We start from the raw sequence: 25,287 nt of genomic DNA, 5'->3' as shown, positions 1-25,287 counted from the left end.
AAGTCCTCTTTATATACTTTTTTATTCATTCGCAGAAACTTCTTTCTTGTGTGTGGCAAAATCTTAATTAGTTGACAAGTGAGATAGTGATGCTTTCAGACTACTTTGAAAAGTCCTCAAATCGTCACGTCTTTGTGCATTCGATACTTCGATCATGTCGCGAATGCGAGAATCCGAGGCTTCCACACGCAGGTCGATGGCAACGAGATACTCTATTATTTCGTTTTTCACACTTTCTACTTTTTGAGACAGTAGTATAATGTATTTGCGGATATCAGAGTCGGGGCATACAGTATGTCTGCTGCTACGACCGAATTTCGAAATGCTATGACTCATGTTTGACGATAAACTGATCGAAACCTCGTCTGTACCTGCCCTTATATAGAGGCCAGTCCTTTACGATGACTATGAATCCGTGCTCGTCTTTCCAACACAAGGAACACATGTCTTTGAATTCCTGAAACGACATGTCGGTGTTTACGTGGTCGTCGTAGGCGTGACGTAAATTAAGTTCGTCCATGCGAAAAAGCACTATAACATTCGCATTATCTCGTAGGAGATGTTTGGGTATTCTACTGTACGTCTGACACAGGTATACGCAGTCTACCTTGACGTGCCTGCCCATGGAAAAGTACTCTTGTATAATACCCTGCTTCTCGCACATTACATCGTCGAACACAAACACGGAATTAGGCTTTGCTTCGTCGGTAGACACCACATCGATATTATCGCTAAACGGAAAATACTCCAGTCCTTCCACCGAGCGTAGAACAGTTGCTAGGCGCTGGTACTTTGGCTGTTGCAACGACTTGGAATACAAGTAAACGTTCTCGAACCGAAGACCGTTTGCCTCCTCCAGTAAACTCAGTAGAACGCACGTCTTGCCACAGTTTGACGGTCCCGCCATTATGCATCGTACAGCAGAAGGCAACAGTAAGCCATGTCGCGATTCGCGACCGCTAGTTTCATCGTTTTGCGTAATGCGCACGGGCAAACAAACATCTTGCTTGACGACCTGCATTGTACTAAATAAATTGTATATAATCAAACACATTTATACTTTCTGGTCAGTTGCGCGTAATGACTCGAAGAGGTAAGAATAAAAAACACAGCGGTGCAGGACTCGTGAACTCGCTGATAAACAATCTGCCATTCGAGCTACACATTCCCGGATACAGATTTTGAGGCCCCGGCACCAAACTAGCGAAAAGGTTAGCTCGCGGTGACGTGGGCATTAATTCTCTCGACGAAAAGTGCAAGCAGCACGATATTGCGTATTCCCTCAGCAAGGATCTAGAATCCAGGCACCAGGCCGACGAGATATTGGCACAGGAAGCTGAATATATTAGTAAATCGTCGCACGCGGGTCTAGGAGAAAAAATCGCGGCCTGGGGCGTATCTAAAATCATGAAGGCAAAGACCAAATTAGGACTGGGTGCTCGTCGAGCCAGCTCCATCAAGTCAAAGACTAACTCACGCAAGACCAAACGCAAGACTGGAGCAGGCATACAAAAAGCCAAGCAAAAATTACAGACTCTCGACAAGAAGATTACAGGAGGATTTCTTCCTTTGCTTTTGCCTGCATTGGGTGCTCTCGGCGGCCTCATCGGTGCAACGAGCGGTATAGTGCGGGCAGTCAACACTTCGAAGAATGAGCGAAAGCAGTTAAAAGAAGCACGTAGACATAATGCAAGCATGGAAGCCATTGCCATCGGTAAAAAAAACGGCGCAGGACTGTACTTACGTCCTCACAAATCAGGCCGATGCATGAAAAAGAAACGAAAATCCTAAGTTCTCTGCCGAAACGACCGCTCACCAACGTAGATTTAATAAAGTACGCACGCAAATTGAAAATACCAAATTTCCGCGGCGTGTTTATGCGAGACACTTTACCCAGCAAACCAAAAACCAACGAACGCGCCATAATTAATTTAGACACGACTGCAGGTCGCGGCACGCACTGGGTAGCGTATATAAAGTCTGGAAAAATGACCGAGTACTACGACAGTTTCGGTAATTTGAGACCTCCGCCTGAACTTAGGCAGTACCTGGGCCGGACCACTACACTGTTCTACAATTACGAAACGGAACAGAGGCCTAATCAAACAAACTGCGGACACTTGTGTCTTCGCTTTTTAACTAAAAAAATAATTTAGCTGACAAATAAAAATTGCTACTTAAAGGTTGTGCAGTGATGATAATTTATTAGTCATGTCGATAACACTTACCTTGACAGGTCACGCATCTGAGCTGCGGGCGGTTCATTTCCCGCCTCTGGATTTAGACGGAGAATGGTGTATCGGACTCGTAGATTTTCAAACGTATAATGCCATACCGAATATCGACGAAGAAAACTGCAAGATCTGCTTCCTGAAAAGCGATGGGACCGCTCATGAAATACAGTTACCTGTTGGATCTTACGAAATTGACGACATTGCAAATTACATCAGGGATATGTTACCACAGGATGTAGACTTTCAACTGCGTGGAAATCCAAACACTCAAAAAAGCATTCTAACATGCAGTGAAATTGTCGACTTTACGAAACCTGGGTCCATAGGTTCGATGTTAGGATTCGAATCAAAGGTGTATGATGCAGGAAGAACGTACGAATCTACGCGCGCAGTAAACATTTTGCCTGTGAATGTCATAAGAATAAACTGTAATTTGGCAAGTGGAACGTATCTCAACGGAAGACTAAGCAACATGCTGCACGAATTTTCGCCGATGGTCCCGCCAGGATATAAACTGGTCGAAGTACCGCAAAGTATCATTTACGTTCCAGTCGTCGTGAAGTGTGCACACGAAGTCGTCGTCAGAATCGTTGACCAGCGAGGACGATTGGTGAATTTTCAAGACGAAGAAATTACATTACGGCTGCACTTGAAGCGATGGGCATAAAGTTCGTAACACCGAACAGTTATAAAAGAAGTCGTATTGACGTGAATAAGAACAGTTCTCTACCAGACATCGGTGCATTAACACCTGACAACATAAAGTATCTTCTTAGTATTGGACAAGTGCCGAATAAATATGGAAGACGAAATCCTCAACGTGGAAGATCCGGTAATTTTTGATGACAGCATTACGAAAATGGAATTGCACGAGTACCAGCCTTTCCTGCTCGGACCGTACGCACTTCCATCGGAAGTACGCATTGCTGTACAGCACCAAGATATTTGTACTTTACCTTCACAGTCATTTCTACGTATAAGAGGCATGCTTACAAAGGCGGATGGTACGCATCCGACAACGACGTCAATATCCTGCAATGGTATTCTTCACCTCATCGAGCGCATTACTTATGTACTCAATGGCGTCGAGGTAGACCAGACAAGAGATGTAGGCATAACATCTGCTATGAAAAATTACCTTTCGCTCACGCCAAATGAACTGACTGCTGCAAAGATGGCCGGTTGGGCTCTCGAGGATGAATATAAGCTTCCAATTTATGCCGAAGGAAAGTTCGAAGTTTGTGTTCCTCTGTCCATGCTTCTTGGATTCGCTGAGGACTACAGGCATATAATCATTAATTCGAAACAAGAGCTCGTACTGCTTCTAGCCAACACGCACATTAATGCAATTGTCGTCGCTGCAGAAAACCCTCAAGATGTCTCGCTAACACTACAGTCTATCGAGTGGATGCTGCCCCACATCCAAGTGAGCACCGTTGAACGAGTCAAGATGTTGAAGAACATAGAAAATGGCAAGAACTTCGATGTGCCATTCCGATCCTGGAGCCTGGAAACTTATCCTGGCTTGCCTCATAGTCAGCGTATCAATTGGATAGTAAAGTCCAGCTTCGCTACGGAAAAACCAAGATACATCATCGTCGGGCTTCAGACCGGAAGACAGCTCAATGCAGGAGTAAGTCGTTCCTTATTCGATAACTGTCAATTACGTAATGTAAAAATATTTTTAAACAGCGAAAGTTATCCGTACGTTGATATGAACATGGACTTTGAAAGTGGAAGATTTCTTCTCGCATATCAAATGTATGCCAAGTTTCAGCAAGCTTACTATGGACGGAGACAGTCACCGATACTGAGTCCCGACAGTTTCAAGAACAAGGCTCCGTTAATGGTGTTTGACGTTTCCAAACAGGATGATCGATTAAATTCAAACATCATCGACTGTAGGATCGAGATAACGACTAGCGGAAATATTCCACCAAACACCTATGCTTTTTGTCTGATACTTCACGATCGGCTTGCATCGTACAATTGTCGAGACAAACTTGTGAAAATTCTGACTTAAATACTGTTTCGTTTGCGATAATAATTCAGTTACGATCGAGCATTGCTAGCGACAAGATGTACTGCAACCTGCAAGGTTTTCAGAGCCAAAACGGCTTTGTTCTCAAAGAAATTGCAGTCACCTCTGGAGACAAGACTCGAACCCGCAGCTTCCGACCTCCGTATCCTTGGAAACTACTAGACGAAAAAAGTAAACGCTCGAACGAATGGCTATGCAAATATTATCACGGACTAGAGTGGGACGAAGGAAAAATCCCATACCACCAAGTGAAAAACACACTTCAAGATTTACTAGTTCAAAACGAAACAATATAAGTTGCCGGACCTGAACAGAAAAAATGGCTACGAGATCTATGTGACGACGGAACAGTTGAAATTGTAGACTTACAGACCGACTATGGCTGTCCTTCCCTGCGCAAGCTTAGTGCAATATACGACGTGCAGCTACGTGACAAGTTTGAATGTGTCTGTGCCTGTACAAACTCGCAGTTAATGCAGAAATGGCACACACAGTGTTAGTAGGAGCCTGCATATATAAATGACGTACCTACGTACATGCCTTCAGTTGACGTTCAACCTGCAAGAAGATGTTTACGTTTCATCCTGCTAACGTGTACGTGAGCGCAAGACCTAGCTTCAGCAGTGTCGAGTACAGCTACTGGGATTCCGGGTATCTACGTACATATACAGAAACCTGTGATGGAGATGCTCAGCATTGGCGGTTTGCTCACTTTCCTGTGTCCTACGAACCGACTCAGCAGCTATTAGATTGTTGCGAACCTGGAAACTGTGCCGTCTATCACATGAGACCGCACACAATCCTTCCTGCTAGCATCGCTGAGGTAGTTGCCTCGTCTGCACGTGTAACACCAAACATGAGCGTGTTGCAACCTTTTGCTACCTGTGATGCTTCTACGCAGACTTCCAAACGGCGTGCGTCACGTCGTCGAAGTTCAGGCAGTGAATCTGTCCCAACAAGCACTGCAGTAGAGCCAAGGCGCAGACGTGGTCACAGACGTCATCGACCAAGTCTCGCTCGAGATGACGACATCGCAGAAGATGACCAGCTGGAAACCTGTGTTCCTGATCCCGTGACCTGCGAACCAGTTGGAACCGGAGTCGAAGAGGCAGTTCGTGCGGCATTAAAGACTTTGCTTGCGAAAATGCTTAATTCCTTAACCTAACATGCATTTGTGTAATTTTTTTATAAATAAATGTGTAAAACCTGAACTTGTGTTTGTTTTTTATTTCTACAATTTTTAGCTACCTAATAAAAATTAATTTTAATTACAGACAATATTTTGACTAATGTAATATTCCAGTAGACCGCGGGTATATAAGCGAAGTTCAGACGAGTGGACCCTCAATATACCTCTGGCCGCGGTGCAGTACGGACCTGCTCTCTTCAGTCAATTTCGTGAGATTTAGTTACTGCTCCAATGTCGACCGGGATAGACTGTTTACCGTCAGCAGCGGGGACCTCGATGACAGCAATGATGATGGAGTCGGAGATTCCGATACCAGATGCAGAGGAGACCACGACAGCGGAGAGCTCAGTGGCTGCGGTGTCGACAGTCGCGGAGATCCCGATACCGACTGCAGAGGAGACTTCAATTAATGAAGAGCGTACTTCGCATCAGTGCAAATACTGTGGCGCATCATTTACTAGCACTTCAAGCGCTCGCAGACATGAAAGAAGCAGTTGTCCGAATAATTTACTGAAACCAATACAATTTCAGTGCAATAAGTGTAATAAACTAATTTAACGCCTCGACAGCTTACATCGTCATTATATAAAATGCTCCGAGACAGTTAAGTGCAAGTATAATGAACATGGTTATTGTTTTGACTCATGTGTTGTACCAGCTGATGAGAACATATAAGTGAGACCCTGGTGATATGAACATTTAGTCCGTCTCTGGCTGCGGTGATGAACGCATCGGGTAGTTAGACTTGAATAATAGACCAAAAACTAGCTGTTCTTGAGACCTCGATGGCGTCTTTACCAGTATCAACACCGACCTGGATCGAAGGTCTACCATCATCAGTGCAGACCACGATGACTACGTCGTCTACAGCTACACCTGCTCTCTCAGCACAGCAGGAGATTTCGACGCGTGCAACATCTTCTGCAGAGCAGACCTCAACGGCTTCAGAAGTTAACATGACAGCAGTGTTACAATGGTTGTCAACAGTTCCAGTGTCATTGATAAAGGAAGGAGCATCCAACGGTGTTCCATCGCCCAACTGTACGTACTGTGAGAAGATCAAAAACTTGAAATTACGTGATTATGTAATACACAATTGTAATAATAATTCTGAACGTATTAAATATCAGTGCAACAGGTGTTTAAGCAAGTTTAAACGTTATGGAAGATTAAAACGACACCTCAGGAATTGTAATAGACTGTCTGTACATTCATCAGAATCAAGCTGTATATTTTGTAACAAAACATTTACAACTATTCGAAGTGCTAAACAACATGAAATATATCACTGTCCTTTTAATGAAGTCGATAATTCGGTTTTGTGTGAAAATTGTCATGTACCATTATGTCGACCTGATAGACTGAATAGACATTTACGAACATGTAAAGGACTTAGTCCATACAATAGGAAGACTGTTTGAATCGAGAAATCCACAAGACTTTAGTTCTATGTCTGTGTATTATTTTTTGTGCTTTTAGTAGTGTATTGAATTTATGTAATAAAAGTTTTTAAAAGTACTTGCGGTGTTTTTTATTTTCTCAATCCTGTCACTTTTTTAGTATTTTTTTAAATTAAAGTTGTTTTGTATCGGCCAGGGATCAAACCAAGGACCTTAGTCGATCTAATCAATCAGTATATAGATTACAAATTTATTTAATGGATTTTGAACTTTTTCCCGAATCTCTAGCATTAAAATTACGGATTTTCAAGATGGCGGCCAAATTTCAAGATGGCGGGTGTCACAGTAATAAATGATTACTGCACTCTAGCGGGTAAGAATCAAACTAACTAGGCGTCAGCGCACTCTCGCCGCCGATACAATGATGATGGTTTCCAACATCGAAGACAAGATGGCGGACATGACGTCATGCTCACTGTCGATATATATGCTTTGAAAAAAGTGGTGGGGGGCAGTCTGTCAGCAGCCACCACAGGGGGAAGGATCGGTCGCAATTTTTAATTTTTTGACCTCGTCGGGTTCGAACCGAGGACTCCGAACTCCGTGTCTAAAAAGTTCAATATTTATAAATATTTTATTAAAATTTTATTAATTTAATTTTTTTTATAAATTTAAAAAAAATTTCATTAAAATCGGATAATAAATAAAAAAGTTAAAGATGGCGGCCGTAACGGAAATTGCAACGGTGACGTCATAATCCAAGATGGTGGAAAACAAAATGGTGGAAAGTTCGAGAAAACAAAATGACGTCATCCAAGATGGCGGATCCAAAATGGCCGCTGTGATCTACTTGTCCCGTTACGTTATGTCCCGTTACACCGTGTCCCGTTACGCTGTGTCCCGTTACGCTCGTCCAAGATGGCCGACGTGACGTCACAATCCAAGATGGCGGACCGACAATCACAATCCGCACCATCCACATCCTGCATCCTGCCGCCGGACATACATTCGTATACTACTTTAAATGTAAAAAAACTTCAACATTTTATCATTTCAGAGCAGAGTTTTATTCGCTAAACACTCCTTAATAACTCTTAATGTAACATGACGTTTAAAAGTAAGAAATTTGCATACCTATGACAGCTATTCTATCAGTTAAAGTAACAATTACAATTCATACAAAAAGGTGGAACGCATTAATCAAAGTTAAATGGTAGGTACCCGAATTTTTCTGTGATTAAAATAAAAACAGGCTTAGTAAACGAATGCCGTGTATATTAACTTCAGAATGCATTAAAAAAAAACAGGATATTCTAATTTAACTACGTAACACAACGAAAAAATTTAAAATTTGATTTATTCCCTTATAAATTGTAATTTATTGTTTTTTTAACCTCATTAAACTTGTAATTTGTAAAAATGTTAAGATATTTATTTAATTTAAAAAAATTTGGTGCTAAACATTAGTGCGGAAGTAATAAATGTAATGTAATAAAGATTAGATAAAATGTTTATTTGCTCATTTAGCAGATCGTATTTCCGCAGGTCTGTTTACCATTAGCGACTCACTTTAAATGAACATCAGGTTTTTTGTAAATATTTCAGTATTTGTTTAAACGTCACTTTACGTATTAACATTGTGTTAGTTTCCAACACATTCCTTGCCAAATTTGATTCCAACAGGTATTCTATCCTGAACAGAGCATCCGGTTCTCCACTTTGTAAGCGAAGAATAGTTTTATTGTAGCCACTGCATTTTTCTGCACAAAAAAAAAAGATACGGCGGACACGGTGGAACAAGCGAAGCGAATCGTGACTGCCCCCAATATACTATTTTCAACATAACTGAAGGTGACTTGCTTCTTGAAATAACAGTCACAATTCGGACTAAAAACCCTGTACCCGCTTGCCATCAACCGGAAGAGGTACCGTCATCGAAACCGTACGGTGACAAATCAAAAACTTAACTTCATACATCGAGAATACTCCCGACATTTGTGAGAGAAAATCAATGTCCTTTGTGCATCAATGCTGGACGAGAGAGCATGCAATCAATAGTTATTTTAATAGTATGCATGTAAGCAAAGTTAGATAAAACACTGCCGGGAAACGAACTGAACCTATACTGGAGTTCAACTAATATCCACATATTGCCATCCATCCAGTGAGTTAAACAATTTCTTAAAGCAATCATGAAAAATAAAATTTTATGACAAGTATTTCGTTTACTAGTTTCATGTTCATTTGAATACATTTTTTGTGAAAAAGAGTGCAAGGTCAATCATTACTTGGATATTGGGGAAATATCCTACCTAGTATCCCAGAATAATAACCCATATGGCCCAAAATAGGGTAAACGATGCTACATACAGAGAATTTTTCAGACTAGGTTACCAAAGACATTTTCGTGTATGTATCTCAAAACTTTCCATAAAAAAGACTACAAATTTACCCAAAAGCCATGCATTTAACTTATTGACAAACTTTCGAACATTATACGGACACCAACTTAAATACTGATCGTTGCAAGAGACACTAAGAAAATATTCACGACAGCCAAATAAATATCAAGTACAAGCTTCTGAATCCAATAACAAATTAGGCCAATAAGGTCCCATTAGCTTTGTCACAGCATGGCTGTCCCACGCTGGATATTATTCTTCCTCAGCTAGTCGGGAGAATATTGGAGCGAGCCAATACTATCTCAGACGTAACCATATGTTGGGATTTTAGACTACTGAACTATCGTGGCCTTGTGGCCTAAAAAAACCGGTTTCGAAATCAATTCATATTTCTGATAGTAAACTCGGGATGAGCCAACTAGTTACCATAATAATGTTACGATTTACGGGTAGGATAGCCCAATTAATAGATTTTACTACACACTACATAGTTTTATTGATGGCCACTACTTATGTCACTTACAAATAATCTTCTAAAATAGCAAATAATCAATTGCACTTAAAGAAATGTCTCTTCCCCAGTTTTCACACACCGCACACCTCGCTGGGCCGCACCTCTGGCGCAACTCTTGTCGCAGCACCCCTCGTGGATCTCCGCCACGGGACTCCGTCGCCGCACTCCGCCGCCGCCGACGCACTTGCCTTCTCCGAGGATCCGCCCGACGCCTCGATCGGAACTTCGCTCGGGACTCCGCCGCGCCCGCGACACTATCGCCCGGAACTGAACTTTTCGCCCTGGAACCTTCGTCCAAGGGCTTCGCCCCTCTGCCGCACCCGCGGCACTATCGCCCGGAAATTCCGCCGCAGGAAAGCTCCCACCTGAACTCTCACTCCAACTCTGACTCTCCCCTCTCGAGGCCACCGTCCTCGTTTTATCTATCAGCCGCAATTTCCAGAACTCGCGAGCGCGGCCGGGGCCAGTCGCGTCATTCCGCGCCGACCCGACAGCAGAAATCTCTCGAAACACGTGTCGGCGGCTCGCGTAACTCCGCAGCAGTCCGGTGTCAGTTACATGTCAAAGGCATGGCACCGCGCGGGGAGTGGAGGGAAGGAGGGGGAAAGCGAGAATCCTTGTAATCCTCCAGGCGCGCGCGGCGCATATCATGTTGCGGCAGCCGCCAGACAGCTCTGCACCTGCACATGTCGCGGCCTTGCTCACGTTCGTAACAATAATATACAAGGGTCACACCGGATATCATTGCATTCCCATGGATGGTTTTCTCCAGTGACCAGTCATATAATCATGGAGGTGAGCATTTGCTAGATATATGGAAGTAGTTGGTCTAAGGGCTAAAGTATATCCATAGAAAGAGTCAAAAGCTGTGAGCGGCGAGATGCATATGCTTCACTTTTCTGCTGAGACGATAAGAAGAGGGTAGCAGCATCCTGACTGAATAATATGAGTGATCCGAGAGCTAATTAGGCGTCTAATAGTTCACAGTAAAACCAAATTAGTAACATTTTATTTACCTGGTCATGTTTTTTCAAGTATTCAAGCTTCAACAATAGCATTACATTATTGATTTCTTAGTGACTTTCGTAATATTTTCTACAATTAATTTGCTTTCTTTTTGGGGAGTTTGAGTGACTTTCATGAATCAGTAGACATCTTGGTTACGGAGGTATTAAATTCTTGTAGCTGTCAGCTGTAACAACTAGAACAGTGAGGTCCGAAAATTCAGAAATTACTTGACTCATTTTGAAGATTACAAAACACTTATCTGAAATTTGTTATAAATTATATTTTAATTTAATAAATTCTTTAAAGTTTTAATTCCACAATGTTAAATTCCACTTGTTTATAAATATTTTATGATTTGAATGTACCTGTCTCGTCATTACCCAACACAGCAGCAAGTTTAGCAACAAGCATTTAACATGCAGGATTTACACTTAATTATTTTTTTTTTTTTAGTTTACCGTTTCCTACTAGGCGACAAATAACTACGTCTAAATGTTTTTAATCAATTCGCAACTACGCTACCATCTACTGCTACAATACTGAAACTTTTGCAGCACTGTGCTATTCTGAAAGGAAAAGCCTAACGGTAAAGCGAAATGAAGAAGGAAGGGGACAAAGTGTAGTCCACGTACATGTTTGATTGCGTCCACGTAAAATATGTAGTCATGAATAAGCTTCTACTTCAAAATAAAGCTAAAAAAATAAAACCTCTAACATGCGTAATTTTTGCTTTCAAACGTTCAGTTTTTCCCAGAATAACTCACCTTTTCTTGGGAAACATCACACGGAATAGTAAATGCGGCAATGTAGGCATGCGACTTGCTAGTCCGCCTACCTAAAAGAAAAACATTCACACATGTATCAAGGAAACTTCAAACCGGCATAAGTGCAAGAGATTCAGAAAAACAATGGCATTGAATACTTCGTGTAAAATCCACAGACTGCAATATATATAGTCATCAAAATTATGAAATTGTGACCTATACATCCTGGTCTCAAAAAGTATTTAAAGAACACGAATGACAGTTTATTCAAAGCAACTAAAGAGTTCATCTGCTAACCTCTAACTATGAAAAAAAAAAAAGTACTATTTCCTGACATCTTCGACTTGCGTAAGTCATGAAAGTGACTCGTCTTACCCAGGTCTCAAACCAACCGATGTGTACGGAAAACAGTAAGTGGAAACGAACTGCATTCATGGGCTTGATTATTGTTGTAGACCGATTTTTACTTCTACGCACAGGAACAACATTGGCTTACTATATACCGCCAGATCTGTCAAAGTCAGCTGATACACACAATGCCATAAAATATAATTGTTTAAAATTCTGAATGTTAAGTGATAATAAGACATTGAATATATATAAATAAACCATTAATGAAACATCAAACACTTGCTATACGTATCGAAAAACAGAAACAAAGTTCTAAGAGATTTAAAACGCATTTTTTTTAGGTAGATTTTAAAGAAATACTACCTGTTGTAGCCGTTACCAGGTGCGACTTCCGAAATTTGTTATATAGTTTTTCGTTTTATGGTCCATGGACCCCAAAACCATCGTCAATTCAAATGTGGGTGTGTATATATATCACAATTTTGTGGACACGTTAACTGTCGCAATTTTTTTCAAATCACTTCCAAACTGATACATAAAATCTATTTGTTGAAAATATCGGTCGGGTTCGTTAACGGGCAATATTCGACCAAAAGGGTAGAAATGGGGAAGGTTTAAAAAAAACCACATAAATCGTTTGAACTCCCGTAATATGGAAAATATCACATTCGTTTGAACGTTTTATAACTCGTAGGAGTACTATCAAAAACTTTTGCCTGAATAAGTTTTTGATACGACCAACCATAACTGCAGGGGGTTGAAAAAACAAGGGTTGGCGGACAAAAAAAATTAAACTCTGTTCGTAGGCAAAACATCTATTTTGTACACATTATATATTAATCTTATAATTTTTACCTCAAACTTTTGTCTGAAACAATTTTTGATAAGACGAATCATTGTTGCAGGGAGTTGAAAAAATAAAGGGGTATAATTAAAAAAAATTCATAATTTTGTACAATGAAAACTGTTATATCCATTCTGTTTTACTGAAAAGCCTTATATTATTATCTACAACTTGCGTCAAAATATTTTTTTACACGACCAAACCATTACTGCAAGGGGTAGAATAAACAAGGAATGGAGGACAAAAAAATTAATAACTCCCTACGAAGGCACGTCGAATTTGTACAAATTGTGTATTAATCTTATAATTGTTATCTTAAGCTTTTGTCTGAAGCAATATTTGGTTAGAGTAACTATTGCTGCAAGATGATGAAAAAGTAAGGGGAAGAATTAAAAAAAAAAAAATTATTCTCTTTGTAGGTACATTATCAAATCCGTTTAAGTGGTTTGTAAATTTTATAATTTTTTATCTAAAACGTGTTTGAAACATTTTTTATAATATAAACCATTACTGCAAGGGGTGGAAAAAAGGGCAGAAACAAAATTTTCTAAATTTATTTATACATTTACTTTTATTTTCATTATATTTTTTTGTAAAACGCCCTAAAATTTATCTAAAACTTTTGGCTGAAACAATTTTTGATGAAACGAACTATTACCGTAAAAACAAGGTTTGAAATTTTAAAAAATTAACCTTTTTAGTATCAAATTCGTCGGAATTTCTTAATACCTATCTTAATATTACCTTAAACCTTTATCCAGAAAAAATTATTCGACCACGTATTAGTGCAAGAGATGAAAAATAGTGTTTGAAGATCAAGCATGACTACCTTACTAGGCATAATATGAAATTCGTTAAGGCATTCAATGCTGGATGCATTAAGTTAAAAAAACATTCAAAATATTTTCGCTGCATGGAACATGAGAATATTTAAATCGATATTGTTTTTACATATTGACGAGCATATCTAATGTTAATTCGGCTACATTAAGTTCTTAAAATGTTTCAGGAGTTTACAGAAGTTTCCAAAATATTTCCAAACAAATAGGCATTTAGAAATCTACCCATATCTGTAGGCTGTGCCGAAAGGGATTTTTTATATTTGAAGGGCGTAGCCAGCTCAAAACGGAACGGTGGGTATTGGGGAAAAAAAGGGGGGGGGGCGGAGGCCGTACAATAAACAATAATAACTAAATGAATATTATTAAAACAATATTATGACTCTAGTTTGAGAAGATTCGTTACAAATTTTCTAACTACAGCTTCTTGTTCTTGTTTCTCTCTGTCTTACCCCCCCCCCCCCCCCCTTTTTTTTCTTTTTCAACAATAGCCATTGGACATTTCTGTTGGTAAATAAATCCTAAATCCTTCGATGTCGATTTTCATTCAACCACTCCACAGAGACATATATGCTTTTAACAGTCTGCTCATGCCAATCAAAAATATTTTTTTTAAATTAGTATTTCACAATATCCCTGCACGTAACCGTATTACATCGTTCACAGTTGTAGATAACAAGATATAGTTGATAGATAACGTCGATATAGATTACTTCAAATGAAAAAAAAAACACACACACATTTGCGTAGCTCATATCGAAGTGAATCAATATAAATTGGCGGCTGCTAAAACCTTTTGATAGCGTTGTTTATTTTAAACTAGAGTATAATAATGGCGGATTAGCAGCCTGGTATGTGTGTGTATATATATTTGAAACATTTACACACGTTCACATGCTCGACGCATTGCAGGTAGTCACTGAAGATGGTTCGCATTTGGGCTTAACAGCATAGCCTAATGATACGATATAAACCGATTATAATCAGCTTAAGAATCGCCATCAGAACTGTTAAATACAAGTATTGTAAACAAAGCCATGAGTATTTGTTTACAAATAGTACGCCGACAGACACGTTTTGGTTTTTAAAAAAAATTAAGGGAATTATTAATTAAAACATCACTTATTTGAACTCACTGCTCATTAAAAATCAAATCAAACAAAACCCTTAATGTACGACAAGATTTTATAAGCTCACGAATGATTTTTTCAGAGTTTTATTGACAACAAAACGTTCAATGTTGAACCCAATTTTTTTTACTACTGCGCATCTTGCACGCGTACTTTATAATTAGGTTGTCTATTATTAGCGGTCTCTGCTTAATATTTACTTTCAATATCCTTCTACATGAAAAATATTGGCTTGGTAACTCGTACACGTGCGTCCAGCATGGTGAATTTCACATTGAAACTTTTTTTTTAAACTTGCCTAGTACCTAATTTTATCCTAAAGAATAAAATCATTAATTATTCATTACATAAGACATACATAATACATTTAACCTTAAAAAGTATTGCTGAGACATGTATGCCAAATCATACCAGATGTGATCAAGATTCTGCAAACAATCATGGCGTAAATGCTGTCTTATTGCGCAATTGAGGCAACAGAGCGAAACACATTCAAAAGTCATTAAAATTAAAATATGTACATAGGTAAATTGTTACTTTAGCAGCTCACAGGAAAAAAAATCTGAATGTTTTTTTCTGAGATATTTTTTTATTGTCCCGCAAAACGGAGATCGGTATTTTAATGTCCTTAACCTTAACATATTTACACAACTTACAATTAGTTTCTTGAAATTAAATTAACTGTTCACGCGATATAAAAATATTTTTAATGTAGCTAACCTAACCTATCGTTTAAACAGGTAACTACCGGTAAACTACTTTACTGTTGCATTGTTGTTTTACAATTACATCAAATATGATTAAAGAACTCAAAAATACCCTTTTCATATTTTTTTTATTCGAGCCGCTCAAAAACATGTCGGTTGCTTGTAATCGATTCTTAAAATTGTAAAAAAAATTACTTTACTTTGTATTTGTTATATATATACTTAACCACTTCAACAAAAATAATTAAAAACTAGTTTTGATCAATATTAAAATATTGAAATTATTCTTATTATAAGCTATTTGAGAAGATCCGATAAACGTAATTTATCAACAGTACAAATCACTGTACAAGGTATGTACTTCAAGATATCAGGCAACACCAGCCAGCACCGTTAAAACACCTATATGCAGCCTAAAATTAATGTAACGTTAAACAAACTAACTAACGAATCGTACCGTCAACTGTAAACACAACCACTATTTCACAACAGCCTAGAATCATCCGTCCTGCACAGATCAATAGTTCTACAAGTCTAGAAAAACGTTTACTTACTAATCACGATGAGGTTTTCTGGCTTCTCGCAAGAGACTGAGTCGTACATCACGCGAGGTACAAACAACTGCGTGAAAACTGCGTGATTGGTGAGGATTCCCATTCAAACATGTGTCAGTTGTGCGTCTCAAATTTACCACAGACTGCGCATCCATCCAACACTTTTCAGCAATTGGTTACTTCATCAAAAAAAATCGTTATTTGTTCTCTAGAAATTTTTATCGTTGGTTCTATCTCGTTTGAAACTGCGTACTTCCAGATATTTTCGCGTTTCGAGATACAATGGTTGTGCAATCTCTCCTTTTGTTATGTTGTACATTGCAGGTTTCTTTTTTCTAATCGAAAAAATGTGCAAAGTAGTGTTGCCAACTATGGCTGCTATAAAACATAAAACCTAAATTTCCTTGATACCATAGATTAGAGATAAGAAAGGCCGACTTATATCAGTGAATATGCAACAAGAGTCTAGCGACAGCAATGCTACCGTCCTGCAACTGGCAGCAAATGCCGATCCTCTCCGAAGTTGGCCGATCGGGAGCGCCTACCCCCTGGATGTTTGATTTCCAAGTATCTTTAATGTAACTATCCTAACCAAATCAACCGTCCACAAAGTTTTAAAGTATTTATAATGTAGCTAACCTAACCTAATTGACCATTAGTTATCATGTCCTTATCTGAAAATTACAATTTAATTAATAAATTTACTTTTATTTGCATTCATTATTCAAATATATTTATTACTTTTGAAATTATACGTGCTCGTATTTATTTTTACAAGTACAAAAAAAAATTCGCACCTGCCGGGATTCGAACCGGCAACCTTACGATTAATTAATAGCGCCGCTAAGCGCTCAGCCACGAGGCCATATTTGACGAAAAGAAGTTTCAGATGACATATAAGATCGTGCCGCCGGCCCCGGAACGAGCGTGAGCGATGCGGCAGCCGGCCCCGGAACGAGCGTACGCGGTGCCGCAGTTGCAGGAAGGTAGTTGCTGTCGCTAGACTCTTCTAATATGCATCTTCTACAAATATACCGATTAATTACTTATGATTTGCCAAAGCAACTGTCAACAGCACAAGGTTTGTTTGCATTAAAATTAAAAAAATGCCTTTGCATTCAATTATTTAATTTAAGTTAGTAATTTTAATTTGTGTTACTTTAACGCACTAATTATGAACTAAGTCACACAATTTCTGCGTTTAAAATCGTACATAAAAGGCTCAACAGATTTTATTATTTCAACAATGTGCCAAATGCATGCGCCATGAGACATTCATAACAAAATTTATACAAAATTATAAATAAATTTTTATTAAATGGTATATATATATTGATAACTTTATTAAGATATCAACACAATTTAATTACCTTAAGCATTTGAAATTATCTAAATTACTCATACAAGATTTAAAACACATTCCTGTTTCAAACAGTCTAAAGAAAAATAAATCCATTGTAGTTCACAGATCGCTGTCACAAGTAGCAATATATTATAAATTAACCAGAAATTTCTTTGCAGTTCTGCTATGCGACAGAAAGAACGTATGTTCGATTACCATGGCGCCAGAAAAAATAAATATATAAAGTGTTTCCACGCTGCTTGTGTTCACTTTAGTGCGATTGCAGCTAACGATTTTTCAGGCCGGCCGGCCAGGGTTAAAATACTGGGTATTGTAATGTTGCTTCATCGCCATACGGCGGAAGTTAATGGCAAACCATTGCAGATTCACCTAGCCACGAAAATCCCTGGTAACGTCGCGGCTGCGGGGCTCATTACCATCATTATAATTATGAGTAGGATGCAAATATGAGTCGTGCCTCGTTCGTCCCACCGGTGCCAGGTTGTATGAGTTAACAAAACCGCCCAAAAAAAATATACTTGGAGCTATGACAAATAACTGGACATTGACATCCAGGATGAATTTGCGACAACCATCCCTGTTCGCTAATACACGTATCCCAACAAACAACACAACGATAAATAGTTTCATATTTTTAAAGTCTAGTAAACATGAATTTTTTTCACTTGTAGGAAACTTATTTCACGTGCCCAGGAATGGATTGGAGTTTTGTTCTCTCTTCACCACATTACCGCGAGCGGTGAACGTTTGATATATCCGAGGACTGATATCGGCGATATAAGCTTCCCGCCAAGGTGGAGAGAAAGAATGAGAAGGACTTTGATAAAGGGAGAGAGAAAGAGAAGAGGAAAATAATGCAAGAAAGAGGTGAGAAAGAAAATATTGGTTGTATGTAAAGTCGGTTTACGGACGATAGTTTAACGTGACAACGTTATTTCAAAACATTGATGAAATGATTGCATACTTTTATGAATAAAATTGAATATTATTTTTATTTTAATAATAAAAGAATAAATACTTGAAATTATACTAGAAATCAGATTTTTAAAATAAAAGAATAATTAACCTTTATTGCCGAACTTGTTGTAATAAGCAATGAAAACCACATTAACTTTTCACTTCACTTTATAAACAGTCGACGAAACAGTTCACGTGTAGATGACTTGTAATTAATTTTAAAAACTGGCGTTTAGCTATAAAGTTTAAATATAATTATGAACAAGTTTTCATATAAATAAACTGTATCAAATATCTATCATCAATTATATGAATCACCATAATTTTTTAGTCAATTGTAACATAACACTCGCCGACATATGTTACATTTTTTAATAATAAAAGAATAAATACTTGAATTTATTCTAGTAATAAGATTTTAAAAATGCAAGAATAATTAACTTTTACTGCCGAAATTGTTGTTGTAAAAAGCAATGAAAACCACATTAACTTTTCGTTAAAATTTAATTATGATTAAGTTTTCATATAAATAAACTGTAATCAAATATCTAACATAACCTATTATTACTGCACTCGCCGACAGATGCTACTTTTTTTAATAATAAAAGAATAAATACTTTAAATTATACTAGTAATCAGATTTTTAAAATGCAAGAATAATTAACCTTTATTGCCAAAATTGTAATGAGCAATGAAAACCACAGATTAAAATTCGTCGAGAATATTTTACTTTTTTATGTCTTTCAGTGCTCTAAATGATATGCAACTGTGGCCCCGAGCACGAAATTGTATTTACAATTCATTAATAATAACGCCCCTCGCGATAAACAAAGGAAAATATGTTAAAACGAGTGCCTGGTTGCCGCGACACCTAATAGATAGCGCGATTCGTTCGGTTCGCGTCCGTCACCGTAGATAACAGCACCGTAGGGGAATGATATTTCGTTTATATAATAATAATATTTTATAACAAATACGCATTCCCAAATACACCAAACTTATTTATAATGTGTTACAATATTATTTTTAACATTGTGCAAAAGATCCCGGGTGTAATTTGAATTATTATGTGTAACTGTAAAACACCATTGTTCGTACAAAAACGTATTTGAAAATTTAACATTACTTTTAAATAACCGTACCAATAAAGACCAATAAACCAATAAAGACAATAAATAAATAAATTGTGCTGAAAATCGGTGGACGATCGTTAAATTACATAATATTAATAATTCAAACGACGAAAACATGATTGAAAAGTCAAATCGATGGTTGTTCCAATCGAGTGGAAGAGTAATGCGGCGCATGCGTACAATGAGCGTAACGGGACACATCCGTAGTGGGACAATGTGCGGTACGGGACACTTTTTCGTGCGTGCAGCCGGCGTTCATCGATTTATTAGACGTCACGTCAAAAAAGAGAAAGCAAAAATGAGAAAAACAGGGCAATATAAAGAAAAAGATAAGTTAACAAGAGAGGACAGAAAGATAAAGATAAAGAGAGAGAGAGAGAGAGAGAGAGAGAGAGAGAGAGAGACAGCAATATTTTATTGCGAAGGAAGAGGGGGATGAGGCGCAAGTTGCATAGACACCATGGTTTAAGTAATATACAGGCCTGCCAGATCCGCACCCTTTTACTCTCGTTCTGCGCACATACGTTACCTTGAACATACTGCAGATGATATTGGCACTTAACGGAAATTTGAATATTTAAAAAAGTAAAAATGACAAATTGTGCGGTGCCAAAATAACAATAGAATATCGAAAGGAAACGAAATAGAATATTATAGTTTCCCAAAAATGAGGATCTAGCTCAAATTTGGGTACATGCGTGTAAACGCAAAGATAAAATAAATTTTAACAATGGGAAACGACAGCACATGATACTACTCGAGAAATAGTTTGTGTATAGACTTTAGAAAAAAAATGTGATAAATTTATATTAAATATAAATCTTTTATACCTACATACTTCGGTTTTATTGCTAAGTAGTTTATGAACAATAGCCTATTTACAGTTCATTAAGATTTGAATTTTATAGTCCTAACCAGTCATTATCATTGTTGATGTTTGGAACGTATTACTTTAATTTTTATTTTTATTAATTACGTAAAAGCCGTGACGCGATAATTTTACCGTTTTCTATTGGTTTCTGAAAAATCACCTTTTAGATTATGTTACAATAACTGTGCATTGATGCGGCCGTCAACATTTTTTTGTTTCTCGTGCGAGTCCGTGTGTTTGTGTTTTGGATAACTGACGTCAAATATTGAGATTGGTTGCTTATGTTAGGTTAGCTCTATGAAAAATATTTTGAAACATTGTGGACGGTTAGTATAGTTACATTAAAATGCTGTCAAAAATTTTGACGTGACGTCTAATAAATCGATGACGCCGGCTGCACGCATGAAAAAGTGTCCCATTACGCATATTGTTCCGTTACGCTGTGTCCCGTTACGTTCATTGTACGCTTGTGCCGCATCTATCTCTCTTCCACTCGATTGGCCTATGCGTCCGAGGAGAATGTGGTTTTCATTGCTTATTACAACAATTTCGGCAACAAAAGGTTAATTATTCTTGCATTTTAAAAATCTGATTACTAGTATAATTTCAAGTATTTATTCTTTTATTACTAAAAAAAGTAGCATCTGTCGGCGAGTGTTATGTTACAATTGACTAAAAAATTATGGTGATTCATATAATTGATGATAGATATTTTATTACAGTTTATTTATATGAAAACTTGTTCATAATAATTATATTTAAACTTTATAGCAAAACGCCAGTTTTTAAAATTAATTACAAGTCATCTACACGAGAACTGTTTCGTCGACTGTTTATAAAGTGAAGTGAAAAGTTAATGTGGTTTTCATTGCTTATTACAATAATAATTTCGGCAATAATCGTTAATTATTCTTGCATTTTAAAAATCTGATTACTAGTATAATTTCAAGTATTTATTCTTTTATTATTAAAATAAAAATGATTCAATTTTATTCATAAAAGTATGCAATCAATTCATCAATGTTTTGTTATGACGTCACGTTAAAGGCGTTAAAACTATCGACCGTAAACCGACTTTACAGACAACCAATTTTTTTTACTAGTCTATATTTCTATATAATTATTGTACAGCGGGACTGAATTTTTTTTTTTGTTGCAGAAAATCAACTAAAGAATTGCCAAAGTAGTTATACAAATGATATTTCACTGTTATGAAATTACATAATTCATGCTGAACGAACAACATGAGAACACATAAATTTGTTCGTTACCGAGGTTAGATGTTACTGCACGTACTGCATGTGTTGATGACACACGAAACTACAGTAACCTCGTGTAATAACATCATGTCAGTGTTAATACGATTGCAAATAATCGCTCTACTACTCTGGTTCTGGGGTAGAGCGCCTGCCTTGTGACTTGTAGGACCCGGGTTCGCGCCCCGGCTCCTCCAAGGCGGATTGCCCAGACAAAATGGTGGAATTTTCTCTGGTAGGAATACAATCCCTTGTAACAAGTCAGGCTACCAAAGAAAAGGTGGGTGGAACAGAAAAAAAAAACCTTCCAGGTGGCTTCCAAATGGGGAGCCCGTTTCATTTCTTGGGCTCCCCATGCGGTGGCCATTCCGGGGGTTTCTCCGGGGGAACGGAGTTTTGCAAAAAAAAATAAAATTTTTTTTTAATTGTTGCTTAGAAATCACTAATTTACGATGTAGATATCCAGACCCAAACAAACGGTCACACGATTTCACGGTATTTTTAATGTAGCTATACTAACCTAACTAACCGTACACAATATTTTTTAGTAATTTTTCATGGAGCTATCGTCATGTAAACGAAATTCTCACCATGTAATAAATTTTTAATATTTATACCGAACATTCATAAACGCGACAGGTATTGTGATCTAAGCTATATAAACTGTGATTTTTCACAAACTAGTGGGAATATAAAGACACTGTTTTCGGGGTGAATATAGGAACGTCTCTAGTTCTAGAAAAAAAATATTTTCGAAATTGTATTATTAATTTCAGGAAAAGCCGCGACGTAAGAAAAATACCGAAATGAATGGAGACGTGGTGTACTCTAGGTGTAATGTTATGAGTCCATTGTTCTGTTCCACGTGTGTTCATAAATTACTATTCATACCAGGGATTTGAGATAGAACCGACAACCCTCATCACAAAATTGTAACACATTTTTTCTGGAATCACAATGAAATTTACGCACCGCAAATGATGCGATGAAACAACAAAATATCGTTTTATTGTTAACTTGCTATTTTTACCTTAGTAGAAAAAATCAATAGTTATACATATGTTACAATAATTTTAAGTGTACTTCAGCCACACCGCCGATGACGTCTTGGCGCGGCCACCGGCTTCTATCCCTCCGTCTACTCTCTCTCTCTCTCTCTTTCAAGGCCTCGTCGTCTCTCTCTCCTTTCTCGCTTCCCCTCTCGACTGAGCTCTGCGCAGGCGCGCTAGGCCTGAGGCTATACTATCTTTGAATATATATACCGTATAGAAGTCGCAAGTGGATAGGATTTACTCTACGTTTTTCAGGAGCGTATGATGAGCAGCTTGGGAACTTCACCGCTGCAGTGTGCTGCCGTAACACACTGTATCGTCTTAGTTATTTACACGTTAGAGCGCAGCACTGTCGCCCGCTGTCATTCCCCGCACCCCCCACATATTATTCACTGCAGATCAAGGTCGTTCAACGGGAGGGGGAAGGGGTGTTTGAAGAGTTCGACACTTGTCCGCTAGGGACCACCACAAGTCGATGCCCTAGAGATGTTGGCGATTGCGGCGGTGAATTAACCAACTACCTCAAAACCGTATTAGAAATTTTAACCTGGGCTGGCGACTTCTATACAGTATATATATTCAAAGATACTATTTAAGCCCAGGAGAGCTCAGACTTATTTGTCGTAAATTTTTTGGCGGTTCAATAGCTTTTAGATTGAGTACAACTGTAACTAGCATGTAGGAGTCCACGAGACGTAGGCAAGGAGCGGCGTGGTGATAGGAAACGAACATGGCAAGTATTTAATTATTCTGGTGTTCGTGGCAGACGGTGGCTCTGCGTAACCAATCTAAAGTACTTCAAAATTCATCTTTCGGCTGCCACCTTATGAAAATTTAAGTTTTGGGTTGACTTGTTATTTTTGTGCAGTTAGCTCGCTGCGGTGAATCCGCCTTTGGGAGCGTAGCTCCATGAAGTTGCCATGTTTAGTCAACCTGGGCCAGGTTCACGTGGTTTGACTTTGTTTTATGTGTTCACTCATGATGCTTGCCCCGTGGCAGGATAACTTTGAGCTAGTAGTGTTGAATAGAATGCTTCTCGTTAATTTTTTCTCACATTCATGTTGAGGTATATTTTTGACTCAAATCTTAAGGAAACGTGCGTGTGAAAATTCGCACACCGCTACTGCGAGAGAATTGGGCTCCAAAGAAACAAAATACCGAAAGAAAAAAAAAACATTTAGACAATAATTTTCTCAGAAGAACTAATATCATAAGTAGAGCCACGGAAATTTCGCGGAATCATTTAGTCGCAAGCTAGAATGCAAACCTCCACACTGTCGCACTGTGTTCATGATTGGACTGCAGTTATCTGGACACGCCGACCGTGAGCCAAAGATGTCCAACTAAGAGAGAAGTAAGCGAATCAGGTAGTGCCAAATAACAAGGATAAAAATGTTCTCGCTAAGAAATCAACCAATGGGAAAGTAAACATGGGTCGAGCACACCTATAACTTTGAATTCTATCCTGAGGCCAGAGGAATCCGCGAAATTTCCGGGACTCTAATCATAAGTTAAAAAAGTGAAAACCAAACGGCACAAGCATGAAAGTTGTTTTAATTATCGCTGTTTGAAATGTATGTGAACACAATTTACCACACGTTTCCCTATACCAGCTAGAACAAAGAAGCCCCAGGGTGACGTCACAAACTGTTAGCCAGAGACAGTAGATAGGTGCGCAACAGCACACCATTATAGTTTCGCGATGCGCAGACACGAGCGAGCTGTGTCCGCCCGCGTGGCACTCGGCAGCTCGCAGCGTTAGGAGCAGAGCAGCCTGACCTTGAGGAAGGCATGACTCCGCGAACAGCGAGCTGGTCTCCTGCAGTGCGCCTCAGGCGGGTTGTCACAACAACACGATTCTGCGGTCCCAACTCGAGTACGAAAATAACTAAAAATTTTTTTTTTAATGTGTAAACACAGTGCTGCCATCTGTGACGGATGACATGAACCAAATTCCACAAAGACAAAGGAAAAACTTCAATTAATTTTAACAAGATGGACGGTATTTTAATCAAATCCCTTGTCGAAAAGCAGGTCCAAAGCCGGGGGTTTAGTATTTTTTCTATAAAGTCTTTTTTCCTCCTTTTATCGGAGCCGTTTCAATATAAAGTTTACAATTCCGGTCTGCAAATGGAATGATCCGACAGTTCGACGAAGCTGCTCCGGCAGCGAATTCTAGCGGCGATTGCAGAAACTACGTGTGGTTCGTGTTCAAAAATGTAGTTGAAAACACAATTTGTGTGTATATTTTTCACGCTCGGTATTATTTTTTTTAAAGAATTCTACTTTAAATTTCGTGTCCGAGTTTCGTATCAAAAGTGTATTTGCAACATGAGAACACGTGGATTTACTTGTTACCGAGGTTATAAATTAATGAAAGACTCGCTCAAATGTTTTTTGTTCTGTTGTGTCCTGGGTTGATACCGCGGCCTGAGACGTCACTTGTTCCGAACCGTGGTTGGCTGGGACCAAGGACCTAACTGCAACAGGTTCATCGCGTCGTGCAAGAACGAGCCCGACGGATGCGTGCCAGCACGTGCTGGCGATGGCAAGCCGCGGTGGAAGGAGAACGTAAACAAACGAGAGATGCGATTCGACGTCAGCCTCCCGAGGCGCGATCGCAAACCTCACCAAGGTTAATTCGACCTCAGTCAAAAATTTCTTTTTTTCATCCTACC

The 25,287-nt window shown here is 38.5% G+C and overlaps 2 protein-coding genes across 2 annotated transcripts in view; both read right to left on the bottom strand.

Moving 5' to 3' along the window:
- Positions 1-16,836, bottom strand: part of LOC134533345 (uncharacterized) — a 33,357-nt gene extending 16,521 nt beyond the window's left edge. Inside the window, exons 1-2 of the mRNA XM_063370869.1 lie at positions 15,978-16,836; positions 11,553-11,623 (exon numbers count right to left, since the gene is read on the bottom strand). Of these exons, the coding sequence (XP_063226939.1) occupies positions 11,553-11,602 (50 nt within the window). The 5' untranslated portion in view covers positions 11,603-11,623; positions 15,978-16,836. The remainder of the gene's footprint in view (positions 1-11,552; positions 11,624-15,977) is intronic.
- LOC134533334 (mitochondrial enolase superfamily member 1-like) overlaps positions 1-25,287 on the bottom strand; it is a 151,515-nt gene that overhangs the window by 80,448 nt on the left and 45,780 nt on the right. The gene's annotated exons all lie outside the window — the stretch shown is intronic.

Source organism: Bacillus rossius, chromosome 1 (genome assembly GCF_032445375.1).
Source record: "Bacillus rossius redtenbacheri isolate Brsri chromosome 1, Brsri_v3, whole genome shotgun sequence".
NCBI classification, from domain to species: Eukaryota; Metazoa; Arthropoda; class Insecta; order Phasmatodea; family Bacillidae; genus Bacillus; species Bacillus rossius.
The sequence above is the reverse complement of the archived record's forward strand: the minus strand, read 5'-3'. Positions and strand labels throughout refer to the sequence as shown.